The sequence below is a fragment of the Erythrolamprus reginae genome, chromosome 1, assembly GCF_031021105.1.
Source record: "Erythrolamprus reginae isolate rEryReg1 chromosome 1, rEryReg1.hap1, whole genome shotgun sequence".
Taxonomy (NCBI): domain Eukaryota; kingdom Metazoa; phylum Chordata; class Lepidosauria; order Squamata; family Dipsadidae; genus Erythrolamprus; species Erythrolamprus reginae.
In genome coordinates this window covers 328,875,150-328,891,585 of record NC_091950.1, presented here as the reverse complement: position 1 = coordinate 328,891,585, position 16,436 = coordinate 328,875,150, and the positions used below count along the sequence as shown (strand labels likewise).

Genomic DNA, 16,436 nt, shown 5'->3' with positions numbered 1-16,436 from the left:
GCACGCCCTGTTTTTGCCCGTCAGCGTGTTTCTGATAGAGGCCAAAACCAGTCTATGTCTTTTGTCAGCTGAGGAAAGAACGCAAAGATTTACCAGGGATTTCAGTCCGTTGCTCCACTGCGAGGGGGGCAGAACCAAAGAGTCCCATTGGGAGAGGCCGTGCTTCATGGGTAATTGCGCATTGCTTCCAAGAATTGTACTTAGTGCCAGGTACCTGCAGTTTCCACAGAGCAGAAGCAGAGAGGAATGGGAAGCCTGAGAGCATGCCTATCAGCATGCCCCAGTGCAGCACTATCCCATACCAGCTACGCTAGCCCGGAAGCAGTGGAATCCCCAGTCATGGGCTGGATGCAGGGTCTGAGGCAGGGCGGGAGAGTAAGCAGGCGGCTCAGTGAAGAATGCCACCTTGGCACTAAGCACAACTCTTGGATGTGATGGTAGATTATGCAGCAAGTGCAGCCTCTCCCGTTGGAACCCTCTGAATTACCTCCAACCCTCGGCAGAGCGACTGCGGCAAATCTTTGAGTTCTTTCCTTGGCCAGTCAAAGATGCAGCCCTTCCCTTGTAAGGAGAGCTAGGTGGCCCACAGAGAAGAGGGTCTGGCAAGACATGAGCAAGCTAGGGAATGGGCACTGCAACAGCCACCCTGCTGTCTTCTTCACGAATAGAGAAGGGGACGAACAGGTGGCCGCATAGTAAACCTCCTCAAGGGAAGATGAGGTCGTAGTGCTCCTCGCCAAGTGAGCAGTCATGTGGTCCAGGACTGGCCTGTACTGCAGTTCATAGGCTTTGGCAATTGTGGAACTAATCCAGCACCCCACAGTTGAAGAAGACACCTTACACCCCAAGGAGGAAGGTTGAAATGAAAGAAGTGATTCCGTGACTTCCAAAATGGCGCTATTCTGTCTATATTGATGTGAAGTGCTCAATGAACATCAAGTGTGTGCCATCTCTTTTCGGAAGGATAAAGGAGCATAGGACAAAAGTTAGGGAGGATAATCTCCTGAGCCCTATGAAACCATGTATTAACCTTTGGGATGAAAGTCAGGTCAGGTGATGGACAACCCTGTCACTGCGGAACACGCACAGGTCGGCCTGAACCGAAAGAGCAGCTAGTTTAGTCACACATCTGGCCAAAGTAATGATCACTTTAGAAGTGAAGTGGTGTAAGCGGGCCATACAGAGCAGCTCATAAGGGACCCCTGTGGTTAGGGAGTCAAGCTGGCACCAAAATTCATGATTTGAAGTATTTGGAAATATAGCATCCAGGAAAGTCTTAAACAGTCACAAAAGAGGAATGGAAGGCATGCCTGTCCCATGCTGAGTGACTCAGTCATAAAGCTGGCAAGGATAACAACAAAGGTGGGACCTAAACAGCTTTGACAGACTCAGTCCAATCAGATAAGGTATGGAGCCTACTCATTTCTATGAGTATGGAGAATTGGTCATCAACTTGTAATGGCAGCAATACACATGTGCTATCTTCCAGGATTTCCATTTTTTTAAAAAATGCTATTCTATTCTTGAAAATAAGATTTCATTTAATTATTTTTAATGTTAAATTTAATTTCTTCTCCATTTCGAGGGGTACAAAAGGTTTTTCTGACAATCAATAGCTATTTTTTTAAAATGAACTTACCTTCTTCTTGTCTCTCATGGACCCTTTGCCTCGGACCATTATCTTACATCCTGTTTCAGCTTCAAGTTGTTTAGCTGTTAGCCCTCTAGGCCCAAGAATTCTTCCAACAAAATTGAACTGAAATTTTAAAGAAGAAAAATAACTTAACAGAACACAGTGAAAATTAATACCCAGCATTCTATAAAACTTTGCCCTAGCACATGCCTATCATTCTGAATTATTCATTCAAAACAATGGTTTTTTAAAATTTGTTTGTTAAAGTTAAAAAATCCACGATAGAATAGAAAAAAAGCTAGAGTGTATATAGTAAATTACAACAGATGCTTAGTTTACAATATATCGAAGTTATCATACTTGTTAAACAAATGAACATGTTAAAGGAATTGTAAATGCAATAAATTCAGTCAATGCAGATACCCAGTACAGTGGTACCTCATGATACAAACCCCTCGCCATACGAACTTTTCAAGATACGAACCCAGGGTTCAGAATTTTTTTGCCTCTTCTTACGAACTTTTTTCACCTTACGAACCTGCCACCGGCCGCTTGGATGCCCCACCTCCAGACTTGAGTTCCTCCCGTTTTTTCCCACCCTGTCCTGCCCTATTCTCCCCTCTGGATCTCCATGGGTTTCCCCCGTTTTTCCCCACCCTGTCCTGCCCCATTCTCCCCTCTGGATCTCCATGGGTTTCCCCTGTTTTCCCCCACCCTGTCCTGCACCATTCTCCCCTCTGTATCTCCATGGGTTTCCCTCCCCCCACTCCGTTCGCCTCAGCTTCGTCTGCCGGCAGCTTTTTTTTTTTAAGCCTTAATGTTTTGGATTTTCCTAATTGGCTTGCACGCATTATTGGCTTTTCCATTGATTCCTATGGGAAACATTGTTTCATCTTACGAACCTTTCACCTTACGAACCTCATCCTGGAACCAATTAAGTTCGTAAGATGAGGTATTACTGTACTTGCAAGGTAGGAGAAGGAAAATATTATATTTTCAATGAATGTGCAAAAAAGATGCCATATCATAGAGAAGGTCCACTACAGAAGTACAGGCAAGATTATTTTTTCTAGTGAATCATATTCTGATTTAATTTTTTTTCTTAGTGAAGGTTGGAAAGCATTGTAGTGATTGAGAGTGATGGGCAGAGATTACTTGATAAACATTTGACAGGGAAGAATGATCTCTCCAACAAGCACATTCACCACAGAAATAAGATTTTATTTCATTCTGGATATCACTATCTATGTTTCAATTCATGCCAACCAAGACAATGGGTCAATGGCAGATAATATATCAAAGAATATAACAGGCTTCTATGACAACATAAAAGTCTTACTATATGGAAACCCCCACCCCCCCACCCCCCCACCCCACTATCCAGGAATTTGATCCAATATTTCAAATGGCAAAGCTGTGTGCTGGTCTTCACAGAACTTAGGTTCAATACTAGTCTTGGTAGAAAATATGATGTACATGAAAATCCCAAACCCACCATCTCAGAAAATTGAAATGTTACTTTTTATCTTATAACCTTACATAATTCAACTCTGAAAGTAGAAACCAGAGAGTTTAAACATAGAATTCAACTTCCCAAACATCTTACCACAATTTGTTATATTAGCTCAAATAAAAGGTTCAAAAAACTCATATCAAGGAGCTTGGAACTATGTAAGCAGGATACATTTCTGAAAATAGACTAGGATCAGGACCAAAACTGTAAATATGGTGTGACAGCTTTTTTTAAAGACCTGAAATCAGTGCCTTAAAGTCTCTGAAGGCTTTAGATTATCAATATTCTTCTTAAAGCTCTTGAAATCAGACTGAAAAATTTGAGCTACTCCAATTTAGGATGTGAAAATGATAATGGATCACTGTAGCTTATGACCTCCACTCTTCTATAGAAATAGAACAATAATTTAGATCAGTGGTTCTCAACCTTTCTAATGCCACGACCCCTTAACACAGTTCCTCATATTGAGTAACCCACATATATCTAGCGTCAATTCTCCCAACATAGCTTTAAGCTGATTGGCAGGAAGGTCAGAGGGATAGCCCCACTGTAAACGGCTGATTGGTCGGATTGTAAAAATGTTCCAAGGCACAAGAATAGAAATTTGTCTTTTCCCGTGGTCTTAGGTGACCCCTGTGAAACAGTCGTTCGACCCCCAAAGGAGTCCCAACCCCCAAATTAAGAACCACTGCTTTAGATAATTTCCATAGCATAGAATACATATTAAGTCACTGAGTCAATGAAGTGGTATGCCTCAGAAGATACTATCGTTAATGACATAAATATCTACAGGATTGATACATGAATGCAAATGCCCATTTGTTTGAGTCTTATCCAGTCTTATATCCTTTCAGAACAGTCTCATAACTGACTGAACTTACTTCAAGATAATTCTGTTCTTTGCTTCTCACATGAAAAACTGAAACATTACTTGTGATAATTTAAAAAATAAGAAACCTATATGCATAAATTAAGTATCTCAATATCAAGTACGTTACAGAGAATAGATGATTATGTTTGTAGAACTCGGGGAAATATATTTATTATATAAGTGGTACCTCTTTAATTTGTTACACAAGGAATATAAAACTCAACAGTGGTTTTTTTATAGTCTGACCTTCTCTGTCAGTTAAAAGGAGTGATAAATCCACCAGCTGTTTCCTTCTTCATATGTGGGCTACAATACACTTGCTTCCTTTTTAAGGACAGTGTATTTGAACAACAGCAGGACCTAAGCCAGCTGCTAGAATGTGACAGACATATATTTAACTCTGATCTCATTTATTGCCCTTCTTCTCTGACAACTATCCTTTTTTCTGGCGTCTACTGACATTGTTTACTTATCTGACACTGCCATTTCACTGAGAGGACAATATGCAACCATAAAGCAGAACTTGGGAGATGGGAGACATAGATTCTAGTCAAATACATTTATTGGTGATTTATTTCTTTGTGACTAGTTTTTTCTAAAAGTCTTGTAAACTAGGTTATTTTTATCTCACTGAATTCAGAAAAAATTGAATACATAGATGGGGCATTGGTCCTAACTGATACACCCTTTCTCTGAGTAGCTCTGGGAGAGCCCAAGAATGGGTTAACTTGTCTGTTCTGCCCAGATACCAAGCTGTCAACTTAAAACCAAGCAGCTGTCAGGGTGGGATCGGACTCTCCCAGAGCTACTCAGAGAAAGGGCATATCAGCAGTCTTGAGGACCAAGGCCCCTTTTCCTGAGTGCTCCCGGGAGAGTCCAAGAATGGGACTTAGCAAAACCGCAGATCTAAGCGTGGGTCGCTGCTTGGTTGGAAGTCCTCATGGACCTTTTGCAGGACCCTTCGTCCAAAGGATGCTTCTGCCGAGGCGAAAAGTCTAACTTGTAATGACAAATAAAGAGCAAGGGTGAAGCCCATGTCACCGCTCTGCAAATGTCTTCAATGGACACTTGCGTCGCCCATGTAGCTGTTGTGGCTGCACTTCTTGTAGAATGGGCAATCACCCTTCTGGGAGTCAGTAAGGCCTGTACTTCATAGGCCTTAGCAATACAGGCTTTCAGCCAACTCCTTATTGTCAATGGAGTTACCTTGGTACCCATCAATGAATGATGGAAAGACACAAATAGTGCCTCCATCTTTCTGGTAGGGGACATTCTTCTGATGTAAATCCGGATAGCTCTCCTCACATTCAAGCTTTGTCATTTCTTCTTCAGGGCAGAGTTGGCCCTGGACAGAAATATGGCAAAATGATCTCCTGGGCCCGGTGCAACTAAGAGTTCACCTTGAGGATGAAGGAGAGATCCATCCAGAGGACCACCCTGTTCTGATAAAATATGCATAAGTCTTTCCTGATTAAAGGAGCTGCCAATTCCAAGATGTGTGTGGCTGAAGTTATGGCTACAAGGAACGTGACTTATCATGAAACGCAACCTGACATTCCTTAGCGATTCAAAGGGCTCAGACGTTAGGGCCTGTAGGACTTTAGATAGGTCCCAACTGGGGTACCTGTGAATCACAGGCGGATTCATGTTTGCCACCCCCTTAATGACTCTCTGAATAACTGAGTGGAGAGCCACAGATTCCTATTCCCCACATGCCAACAACACTGAAAGAGCAGCTACTTGCTGGTGAATGGTGTTGTGCAACAAGTCCTGCTCCAGACCTTCCTGAAGAAAGTTCAGGACTTGTGGTACTGATGCTGAAGTGGGAACAATATCCCCTTTAGCACACCAGCTAGTAAATGCCATCTGAGTAGAACTGTAAATTCTGTTTGCTGATGGCCTTCTAGAGGGCTGAATTGTCTGGATCATCCTAGAGGAGTAATTCTCATTCCTCAGAAGTCTCCTCCCAAATGCCAGATGGTCAGCTGGAGCCACTGAGACTCCGGATGGACCAAAAAACCCCAGCTAAGAGAAATTCTCTCCTGAGGAATCCTCCAGGGTCGAGAAATTGAAAGGCCTACCAGGTCTGCAAACTATGGATAACTGGGCCAGTGGGGAGCAAAGAGCAGAAACTCCACCTTCTCTGTCAATACCTTGCAAATGATTCATGGGATGAGAGGAAGAGGAGGGGGGTATACAGCAGTTCCTTGGGCAAAGGGCTGCAGAGAGGATTGGTCCCTTATGCTCCCAGTGTTGCACACCTGGTGAAATATTGTGCCAATTGGGCCTTTGTTGGGGAGGTGAATAGGTCCACAACAGCTGACCAAATTTTATGGATAGCTCTTTGAAGAGCTCCAGATGTAACTTCCATTCAGAATGGTGTATTATGGACCTGCTGAAGCAGTCTACCTCCACATTCACTACTCCCACAATATGCTCTGCCCTGAAGGAGAGGAGGCGCTTCTCCACCCAAATCCCTAACTGTTCTCCTTCTGCAATGAGGGCCCTTGGGTTAGTTCCCCCCTCCGACGGTTGATGTGAGCTTTGATTGTCATGGACATTTCCCCTGAGAAGCATAACATGTTGTCTCTGGAATATGTTCCTGAAATGTTCAAGGGCCAAATGATCCACTCAAAGCTCCAACCAATTGATGTTGGCTAGGTCCTCCTGAGTCCAATACCCCTGCCCAATGTTGAGATTGGAGGTGGCCACCCTAGCCAGAGAGACTGGCATCTGACCAAGAATTGAGTAGCTGCTATTAACATTGATGTCCTGGTAGAGCCTGGATTCCTGTGGTGGGACCATCTGCTGCATTTGGTGAAGCCAGAGTAATGAGATCCAATTAAAAAACTAGGCTGCTGAGGCTGCCTTGATCGCCCAGACTGCAGACTGATGTGCTTTGCTCATGGTCATTTCAACTTTTTTATCCTCAGCCTTTAGCCCTTCCACTATGTTGCCTGACACCAGAGAGGAAGACAGGAGGGACACCACCGGACCACCTACTTTGGATAATTGGAGCACTTCAGCCAGCTGGGGAGCCAGGTTATAGAAGCGTCTAGTATTTCTGCTTGAAAAGAGCCAGGCTGCGCCCATTGCTTTTGAACCACACTTATGAAAAGTTGTGGTGCAGGAATATCCTCCTGCTCTGCGGCAGGTTCAGAGAACAGATAGGCCTGCAGGTCTTAGGGAGGGATCTACACTCAATTCTGATATCACCTTTATATTGTGCAAGAGTGACTTAAAGATGGCCGGTCGAAACGTGGACTCCAGGAAGGACGTCTCCGTGACATCAAACCTCCACCCCTGGAATTCCCTATCGGGATTCCCCACCTCCGTTTGAGCCTCCTGACCGACCGACAGCTCCACGGCTCTTCTGCAAAGGTGACAGCTGGGCGGCGGTGTTCTCCCAAACCCGAACGCCGAACTTTTGCTGAACTTCCGGGTTCAGTGTTTAGGAGAACGCCGAGAAGCCCTCCCGGCTGTTTTGGAAGGTGACAGACGGGCAGCGGCACTTCTCGGAGTGCCGATTTTGCGCAGTTTTTTCCAGCTTGCACGCATTAATCGATTTTACATTGTTTCCTATGGGAAACATTGTTTCATCTTACGAACTTTCCACTTACGAACCTCTTCCCAGAACCAATTAAGTTCGTAAGACGAGGTATAACTGTACTTCAAAAAAAAGTGTTGACTTTTACTCTAACCCAGGGTAGGCAAAGTTGGCTCTTCTATGACTTGTGGACTCCCAACTCCCAGAATTCCTGAGCTAGCATGATTGGCCCAGGAATTCTGGGAGTTGGAAGTCCACAAGTCATAGAAGAACCGTTGCACTTACCTGAACGGTCTTCTCGCTGCACTGCAAGGAGAGTCCAACATGGGTTAATCTTCAGCCTTGCTGGAAGGGACTGAGTTAAAAATTAACATATTTTACTGGTCCAACCCCCATGCTGCCCTTCCTGGGTCAGTCTTATAATAAAATGAAGTCATAGTGATAGTAAACCAAAGAACTTTATTAAACCAACTAAACTGGAATTAAACTCAAACTATGACAAACCTGTGACCCTGGGTCAACACAGCCGGGTGGGTTTGGACTCTCCTTGCAGTGCAGCGAGAAGACCGTTCAGGTAAGTGCAACGGTTCTTCTCCACTTGCACTGCTTCGGAGAGTCCAACATGGGATATACCCAAGCTGAACTATTAGGGGGGGGAAGGCTGGACCAGTATCGTTGCAAACTCTCTGCAGTACTCTGCGTCCAAAGGCCGCTTCAGCAGAAGCGAAAGTGTCCAATCTGTAATGTCGAATGAATGTATTAGGTGCGGCCCAGGTTGCCGCACGGCAAATATCGTCGATCGGGGCCTGTGTTGTCCAGGCCGCCGATGTGGCCGCACTCCTCGTTGAGTGTGCTGTGATGCCTTTTGGTATCGGTGTAGAAACTGATTTGTAAGCGGTGATGATACAGGAGCGGATCCAGCAACTAATTGTCTTGGGTGACACTTTGTTCCCCATAGATGCTGGAAAGTATGAGACGAACAGGGCTTCCGTTTTTCTAAAGGTGTTAGTCCGTCGTATATAAATTTTGATGGCCCTTCTAACATCTAACTTGTGCCATCTTAGTTCCAGTGGGTGAGACCCCTGGGTACAAAAGTCTGGCAACACAATGTCTTGAGACCTGTGGAAAACCGTGTTCACCTTTGGTAAGAAAGAAGGGTCTGGTCGGAGGACCACTTTGTTGGTGTGGAATGTGCATAAGTCAGGTCTTACTGATAAGGCTGAAAGCTCGGAGACCCTCCTTGCTGATGTGATTGCAGTAAGGAAAGCCGTCTTCAGTGATAATAGCCGTAGCGAAATCTCCCGTAAGGGTTCAAAGGGGGGTTCCGTGAGGGCTTGCAAAACTAGGGGCAGATCCCATGTGGGGAAACGGTGTATAGTAGGAGGTCTGATGTTCGCTGCCCCTCTAATAAAGTCCCGAATCCACGGGTGCTGGGAAATTGGAGTAGAAAAGTCAATCTTAAGTATAGCGGCAATTGCCGCCGTCTGTCTGCGAAGTGTATTCGGAGCTAATCCCCTGTCCAATCCTGCTTGCAAGAACTCCAGGATCTGGATTACTGATGGTGACTGAGGATCCTGGTTGCGACCTCTGCAAAAGGAGCAGTAAGCCCTCCAGGTTGCCTGGTAAATTCGCGTCGTGGAGGGACGGCGCGCTGCTTGAATGGTGGTTATCACCTTGTCCGGGACCCGTTCCTTCCTTAATCTCTCCCCCTCAAGTGCCACACGGCAAGACTCCACCACTGGGGGTCTGGGTGGCAAATTGACCCCTGCGTCAGTACCACCTTGTGGTGTGGTATGCGCCACGGGGGAGAAATTGAGAGGGCCATGAGATCCGCAAACCAAGGGCGTCTGGGCCAATGTGGGGCCACCAGAAGCAACTCTGCTTGTTCTTGTAGCAGTTTGTGTACAACTCTCGGTATGAGGCAGACAGGGGGGAATGCATACAGCAGTCCTTCCGGCCACGGGCAGGTTAGCGCATTGATCTGTTCCGCTCCTGGTGATGGGAACCTTGAGAAGAACCTTGGTAGGTGGCTGTTGTGGCATGTGGCAAATAGGTCCACCTCCGGAGTCCCATATTTGTGCACGATGTCCAGGAATAGATCTGTGCTCAGGCTCCACTCTGTCGGGTCTATGGTAGTCCGACTGAGCCAATCCGCTTGTATGTTTGAGGTGCCGGATATGTGTTCCGCTCGTATGGATGCGAGATGTTGCTCTGCCCACCTGAACAGAGACTGAGATTCTCTCATCAGTAGACCTGATTTCGTGCCGCCTTGATGATTGATGTGCGCCCTTGTCGCCACATTGTCTGTAAGTATCAGAACACTCCGGTCCTTCACCAGTCCTGAGAAGTGTCTGAGCGCCAGGTGAACCGCTCTGAGTTCCAAGTAATTGATGTTGTGACATGCGAGTTCCTCTGGACTCCATAGTCCCTGGGCCACTCCTACGTTGGAGTGAGCCCCCCAACCTGAAAGGCTCGCGTCCGTTGTTATGGTTACCTCTTGTTGTAACAGGAACGGCGACCCCTGATGTAGGGCTGATGACTTCCACCATGGGAGTGATCGGCGTACCTCTGGCGGTATCCTGACCAATCTGGAAGAGTGGCTGGTTCTGTTCTGTTGAAAAGGAATGAGGAACCACTGCAGTGGCCTGGCATGAAGCCTGGCCCAGGGTACAATGTCTATGCAGGATATGAGGACTCCCAACAGTTGGGATAGGAATGCCAGCGTTGTTGTACCGCTGTGTTGCAATTCTGAGATCAACGCTCTGACCTTGTCCTGACGTTCTTATGACAGGAAGACTCTGCCGGCCATGGTGTCTATATTGGTGCCCAGGTGGGGTAAGTACCTGGTTGGTATGAGGTGACTCTTTTGGTAATTGATAGAGAACCCCATACTCTCCAAGGTTACCATAGTCTCTGACAGATCATGATGTGCACGACTGGGGCTGCTGGACAATATGATGATATCGTCCAAATACGCCATCAGGCGTAGAGAACGTGTCCTGAGCTCTGCGGTGAGTATGTCCAATAATTTTGTGAATGTCCTGGGTGCTGACGATAGGCCAAATGGCATGGCTCTGTACTGAAAGTGATGGTTTTCGAAACAAAACCGGAGGAATTTCCTGTAATCCGGATGCACTGGGACATGTAGGTATGCCTCTTTGAGGTCTATTGACGTCAACCAGTCCTGTTGACGTATTGCCGCTAGTATGGTCCTTAGAGAGTGCATTTTGAACCTGCGGTATTTTATGTATAGGTTCAACTGCCTCAGATTGAGAATGAGGCGGCAACCCCCCGAGGTCTTGGGTACTATGAACACGATGGAATAATACCCTTGCCCCTGCTGGTGCGGCGGAACCCTCTCGATGGCACCGATTTGAAATAGATGATGAATCTCTTGGTAAAGGAGGTTGCGCTTGTGGTTGTTGGAGAGTACTGGGCACTCCAGAAATCTGTTTGGAGGTTTTTGGGTAAACTCCAGGGTGAGTCCCTGAGTTATAGTATTTAGAGCCCAAGTGTCGGTGGATATAGACGCCCAGGAGGCGGTGAAATGCTGCAGCCGTCCTCCTATGGGGAGTGTCTTGGTAAAGTCATTTGTTCCTTCTAAAACCTCCCCTATTGGAACCTCTATAGGCCTTCCTTGCTTGTTGGAACTGCCTGTTCCTGTCCCCGAAGGTACTCCTGTCCCCTCTGTAGGACGGTTGGGAGAAAGACCCCTGGGTATATGATCTTCCAGCCTGGGGTGCAGTGGAGGAAGATTCAGCCCGAAAGGGTTGGCGTCTAAAATACGGGGCAGTGCGTCTTTCCTGCCGTCTGTAGGTTCTAGGCATGATTTTCTTCTTGTCCTTGTCCTCCACGAGGACCTTGTCAAGAGATTCTCCGAACAATTTTGATCCATCAAATGGGGCCGAGGCTAAACGCCCTTTGGACTTGGCGTCAGCCTGCCAGGTGCGGAGCCAGAGTAAGCGACGGGATGATTGATTTGCTGCTAGGGCTCGTGAGGAGAAACGAGATGCTGACAAGGTGGCGTCCGCCGAAAATTCTGCAGCAGCTAGCAACTTGTTAAGATCTTGTCTTAGGCGGCCCTCCTCAGGTCCCAGCTTCGAAAGCATTTCCTGGAGCCAAAGGACTGAGGCCCTATTAAAAAATGATGCTGCTGAAGCTGCTTTAAGAGCCCATGCCGTCATCTGGTGAGCTTTTTTATTTATTCCCTCTGCCCTCCGGTCCTCCGGCTTTAGGCCATCCGCCACGTCGGAGGGAACTAATGCATTAGATACTAGGGCTGCAATTGGAGCATCCACCGATGGAAATTCCAGCAAATTTTCCAGTTCTGGCTCAAAGGCGTAAAATTTACGCTCAGAAGCTGTTGGGCCTAGAGCGGCTGCTGGATATTGCCAAGGCCTCTTAACATTGTCCAAGAAAAGCTTAGGAGCCGGAATAAGGTCAGCATCCCTTTGGAGCTCCGTGAGCACCCTTGAGGCCGGTTGAGGGACTGATGCTGAATCTGTGGGCTTCTCAGGGGTGCCCAAGGCAACAGCCATCTTCGCCTTATTCAGCAGTACACGAAATATAGAGGGCCTAAAGAGACCTGTATATGTTGGTGGTTCCGGGGGTGCTCCCTCATCCTCAGATAGGCCATCATCTGGCTCTGAGCCCTGTCCTCTAAATGCAGGATCTTCTAGAAAAGAATCATGAGCAGGGGACGGGGGAGCTGGGGCTGCCCAGATATTCCTCTGCAGTGAAGGAGTGAAGGAGGAGGAGGAGGATGTGTAGAGGCAGGGGGTGCATTTGCTTGTTGTACTCCAGTTACTATGCCATGCGAATATGCTGAAGCGATCATATCTTTAATAAAAACAATAAAAAGTACTAAAACATCAATAAAAAACCACTCCTAGACTCTAAGAATCCTAGGAGGAAAAACTCATGTGTCCCTTCACTATGACTGGGTTTTTTAGACTGACCCAGGAAGGGCAGCATGGGGGTTGGACCAGTAAAATATGTTAATTTTTAACTCAGTCCCTTCCAGCAAGGCTGAAGATTAACCCATGTTGGACTCTCCGAAGCAGTGCAAGTGGAGAAGAACCAACTTTGCCTACCCCTGCTCTAATCCATGGTATTACTAGAAAAAATATTTCTACACTTATATACATATGCAATTGATATGTATCATATACATATGATACATATCCTGCGAGCCGCCCCGAGTCTTTGGAGAAGGGCGGCATACAAATAATAATAATAATAATAATAATAATAATAATAATAATAATAACAACAACAACAACAACAACAACTTACAGCATGATAATAACTTACAGCCACAAAAAACGGTTTTTTATAAAAACCAATCTCAAATAGTTTATAGTTCACATAGTTAAGCATTTTCAACAACAAATTCATTTGCTAATCCTTCTATTAACAGAAAAAACACATAAGTAAAAGTAGGACTTTTATCATGCTTTATCAGCTCTCTTTTAATAATGTGTCAATCTAATGTTGAATGGATCCCCAGAGAACATCTTAAGTCAGCTTTGTCCAAAGCTTCCAATGCTTTATCACCTACTTGGTGACAATGCTGACAACTGTCAGAGATGCACTACACGCCTATGGAATAGACATTGATCACCGTCACCTGCTCCAAGGCAAAATCACATTAGCAACACTTTAATTTTCCTTATAGTATATAAAACAAAATTAAAGTGAAATAACAAAAATAAATATATTCAATACATTCTCTGAAGAAATGTCATCCTACTTAATAATTTTAGCTACTTTAGTTTAGGTAACAAAAAGCCAGATTTCCACCCTCTCACAGCTTTGTAGAATGTGTCACTATCTTGAGATCACAGACCACATATACAGCACTATTTTAAACATATTTTGCAGAATATATTTCCATAAGGTCTTCATTTGCACAACTAGCAGTATAATTTAAATGTTATTTTATTAGAATGAGGTTAGAGTAAAGCAGTTTAAAAAAAAAAAAACAAGCAAAAGATTAATGAGGATATATCTACCTCCCAAAACAATACATCCTTCTCCCATGACAGAAAGTAAGGAGAGTATATTAGAAAAATTATTATGTAACTACTGTCCTATTCCAGACAAACCACAGATAATGTAGGCATCAGTAAGCCTGGATCAACTTCTAGATAATACTATATACTATTACTGTATATGTTTCTTTAAAAAAAACCTTCTTTAGTATTTGACATGTTAATCAAAGCATCCTCAAATCAAATTGAAACATATTAACAATGTATTATAATTCTATAAATATGAATTGTATTAACCAAAGGTTACATCTATATCATCTATCTGTCGGTCTGTCTATCTAAGTCAGCAATGCTGTACAATACACTTAAAAAAAATAAAACTATGAAGTTTGTATATGCTCACTATATTATATCAATACAATTGAAGCACAGCTCTTGAAGCACTGCATCATTAGTGGGGGTGAGGAACAGTGAATTATCTGTTACAACAAAAAATAATGGGTCAATCTAGTTTGCAAAGTATCAGAAGGCAAGAAGCAATGGGTAGAAACTAAACGAAGAATAAGCAACTAAGGACAGTGAGAAAAATCAATCAGTGGAACGTCTTGACTTCAGAAGTTATAGGTGCTCAATCACTGGAGGCTTTTAAAAAGAGATTGGGTAGCCATTTGTCTGAAATGGAATGGGGTCTCCTGCTTGAGCAGAGGGTTAGATTAGAAGACCTCCAAGTTCCCTTCCAACTCTGTTATTCTGTTATCAAATGTCATTTATCTAGCAGGCTAGGCCATGCCTATTCTTATGCCAAAAACAAGGAAAGTTCATGAATCTTTTAGAATTCTGTACCCCAAATCCTGCAGTAATGCAATAAGGTCTTTAATGCATTAAGAGCTTCACTTAAATTCAAGATAAGGATATTCTGATTGAAACATGAATAGTCTATTTTGCCATTTTTCACTGAATATACTTCAGAAATGTTCACTCTCATTTTTTAAAAAGAATGTAAAGACTAATAATTAGCTCTCTTGAGACAATGTTCCAATGTGATGACAATATGATGTCAGTTTGAGAAGTGGCAGAGTACACATATGTTGATGTAACTAATTGAGTCTACTTTTCAGATCCTAGTTTGTAGAAGTGACTATGCTGGATCACAAGACCTCTTAGGATAATTCAGAAAAAGTGTTGTTTATGCTCTGGGAAATTGTTGTTTAAGACTACTAAACTACTAATCGTTGAAAAGGGCTACTAAACCATTGAGAAAGATTCTTATCATGCCTCAGTCAGGCAGACAGTGTACAACTGGAGAAAATATAACAGCACTGTTATTCATCATGGAACACCACACCAATAAGACATAAAATATTTCATAAATGAGTTGCAGATTACGGTTGCATTTTCTGCTGTGTTGTATTTTAAGTGAACATATGTAAACAATAACAAATTAGCCTATCATAACAAAAATGAGCAAGAATGAACCGTGCACCAGTGCACTATTATACAGTATTTAGAGCAGAACAGCTAAATAGAATAAATTTTATTTTCATTGCTCTTTGAACTTCAAAATGGGCCACTTGGAGAGGGAAGTAGCATTCTTGGAGTCCTGCATCATGGATCAGTTTTAGATCAGCCAAATTCAAACGCAAGAGGCCAATCAACCCATTTCAGGTACCTGTGAACTGCAGCTCACTCCACCTTTGAAAATGACAGCCACAACTTCTGGAGAAATACTCAAAGAAAATGAGCGTTGACTCACCTGATACGCTCCTTCTCTTGGTGGCAGGAGTCGCCAGTCAGGATGGGTTGTACTCACTCGTCAGAGGCGTGTCCGAGTCAGGAAAGTATAAAAGATCTGGATCCGCCCATAGGCCCAGTTTCGATGATGAACTGAAAACATTGACTCGGAGTGGCTACACAAGCTAGACTTCCTCAAATGTCTAATGAACTAAGTCAAACTATGTACAAGAACAGGTTATACCCACCGGTAAATTGGAAGTGGTTTAGTTGGAAAACGGGGAAAGGAAGCAAGAAGGGAGGGACCTGACTGGCGACTCCTGCCACCAAGAGAAGGAGCATATCAGGTGAGTCAACGCTCATTCTCCTTGAAGGGAGGAGTCACCAGTCAGGATGGGACATGTCAAAGTTATTGTCCCGAGGGAGGGATTAGCCCATGTGAGCCACCACTATTTGAAGGACTCTCCAGCCGAAGGCCGCCTGGGAGGAGGCAAATTTATTGATTTTGTAATGCCGGATAAACGGAGTGGTGGAGACCCAGATAGCTGCTCTGCATATTTTCTCAAGGGAGCATTGTGGCCCATGCCGCTGAAGTGGCTGTGCTCCTTGTGGAGTGGGCAGTAATACCCAATGGTCTCTAGATGCCCTCTACATCATAGGCCTTGGCAATGGTCCCTCGGATCCATCGTCCAATGGTGGAGGGGGAGGCCTTGAGCCCAATTTTTTGAGGAGAAAAGAAGACAAAGAGTGCCTTGGTGCATCTGATGGGCTGAGTTCGCTTTAAGTATATGCGAAGTGTTCTCCTTACATCTAGAGTGTGCCATTTGTGCTCCGATGGGTGAATAGGCCGGGAGCAGAAGGTAGGGAGAATAATGTCCTGGCTTCAGTGGAAGGTGGAATTGATCTTGGGAATGAAGGATGGGTCAATTCATAGGACTACTCTGTCCTGGTGGAAGAGACAGAGGTCCTCTCTGACCGATAGGGCTGCAAGTTCAGAGATTCGCCTGGCTGTAGTTATGGCTATCAGGAAGGCGACCTTGAGGCAGAGGTAGCAGAGAGAGGCTTCTCTTAAGGGCTTGTAAGGTGGTTCCGTCAGGGAATGAAGGACTCTCAGCAAATCCCACATGGGGAAACGGTGGATGACCGGA

The 16,436-nt window shown here is 44.7% G+C and overlaps 1 protein-coding gene across 6 annotated transcripts in view; it reads right to left on the bottom strand.

Moving 5' to 3' along the window:
* Positions 1-16,436, bottom strand: part of QKI (QKI, KH domain containing RNA binding) — a 120,607-nt gene that overhangs the window by 67,217 nt on the left and 36,954 nt on the right. For all 6 annotated transcript variants that reach the window (XM_070733817.1, XM_070733816.1, XM_070733818.1 and 3 more), the window contains exon 3: positions 1,640-1,756. In XM_070733817.1, coding sequence (XP_070589918.1) covers positions 1,640-1,756 — 117 coding nt within the window. The remainder of the gene's footprint in view (positions 1-1,639; positions 1,757-16,436) is intronic.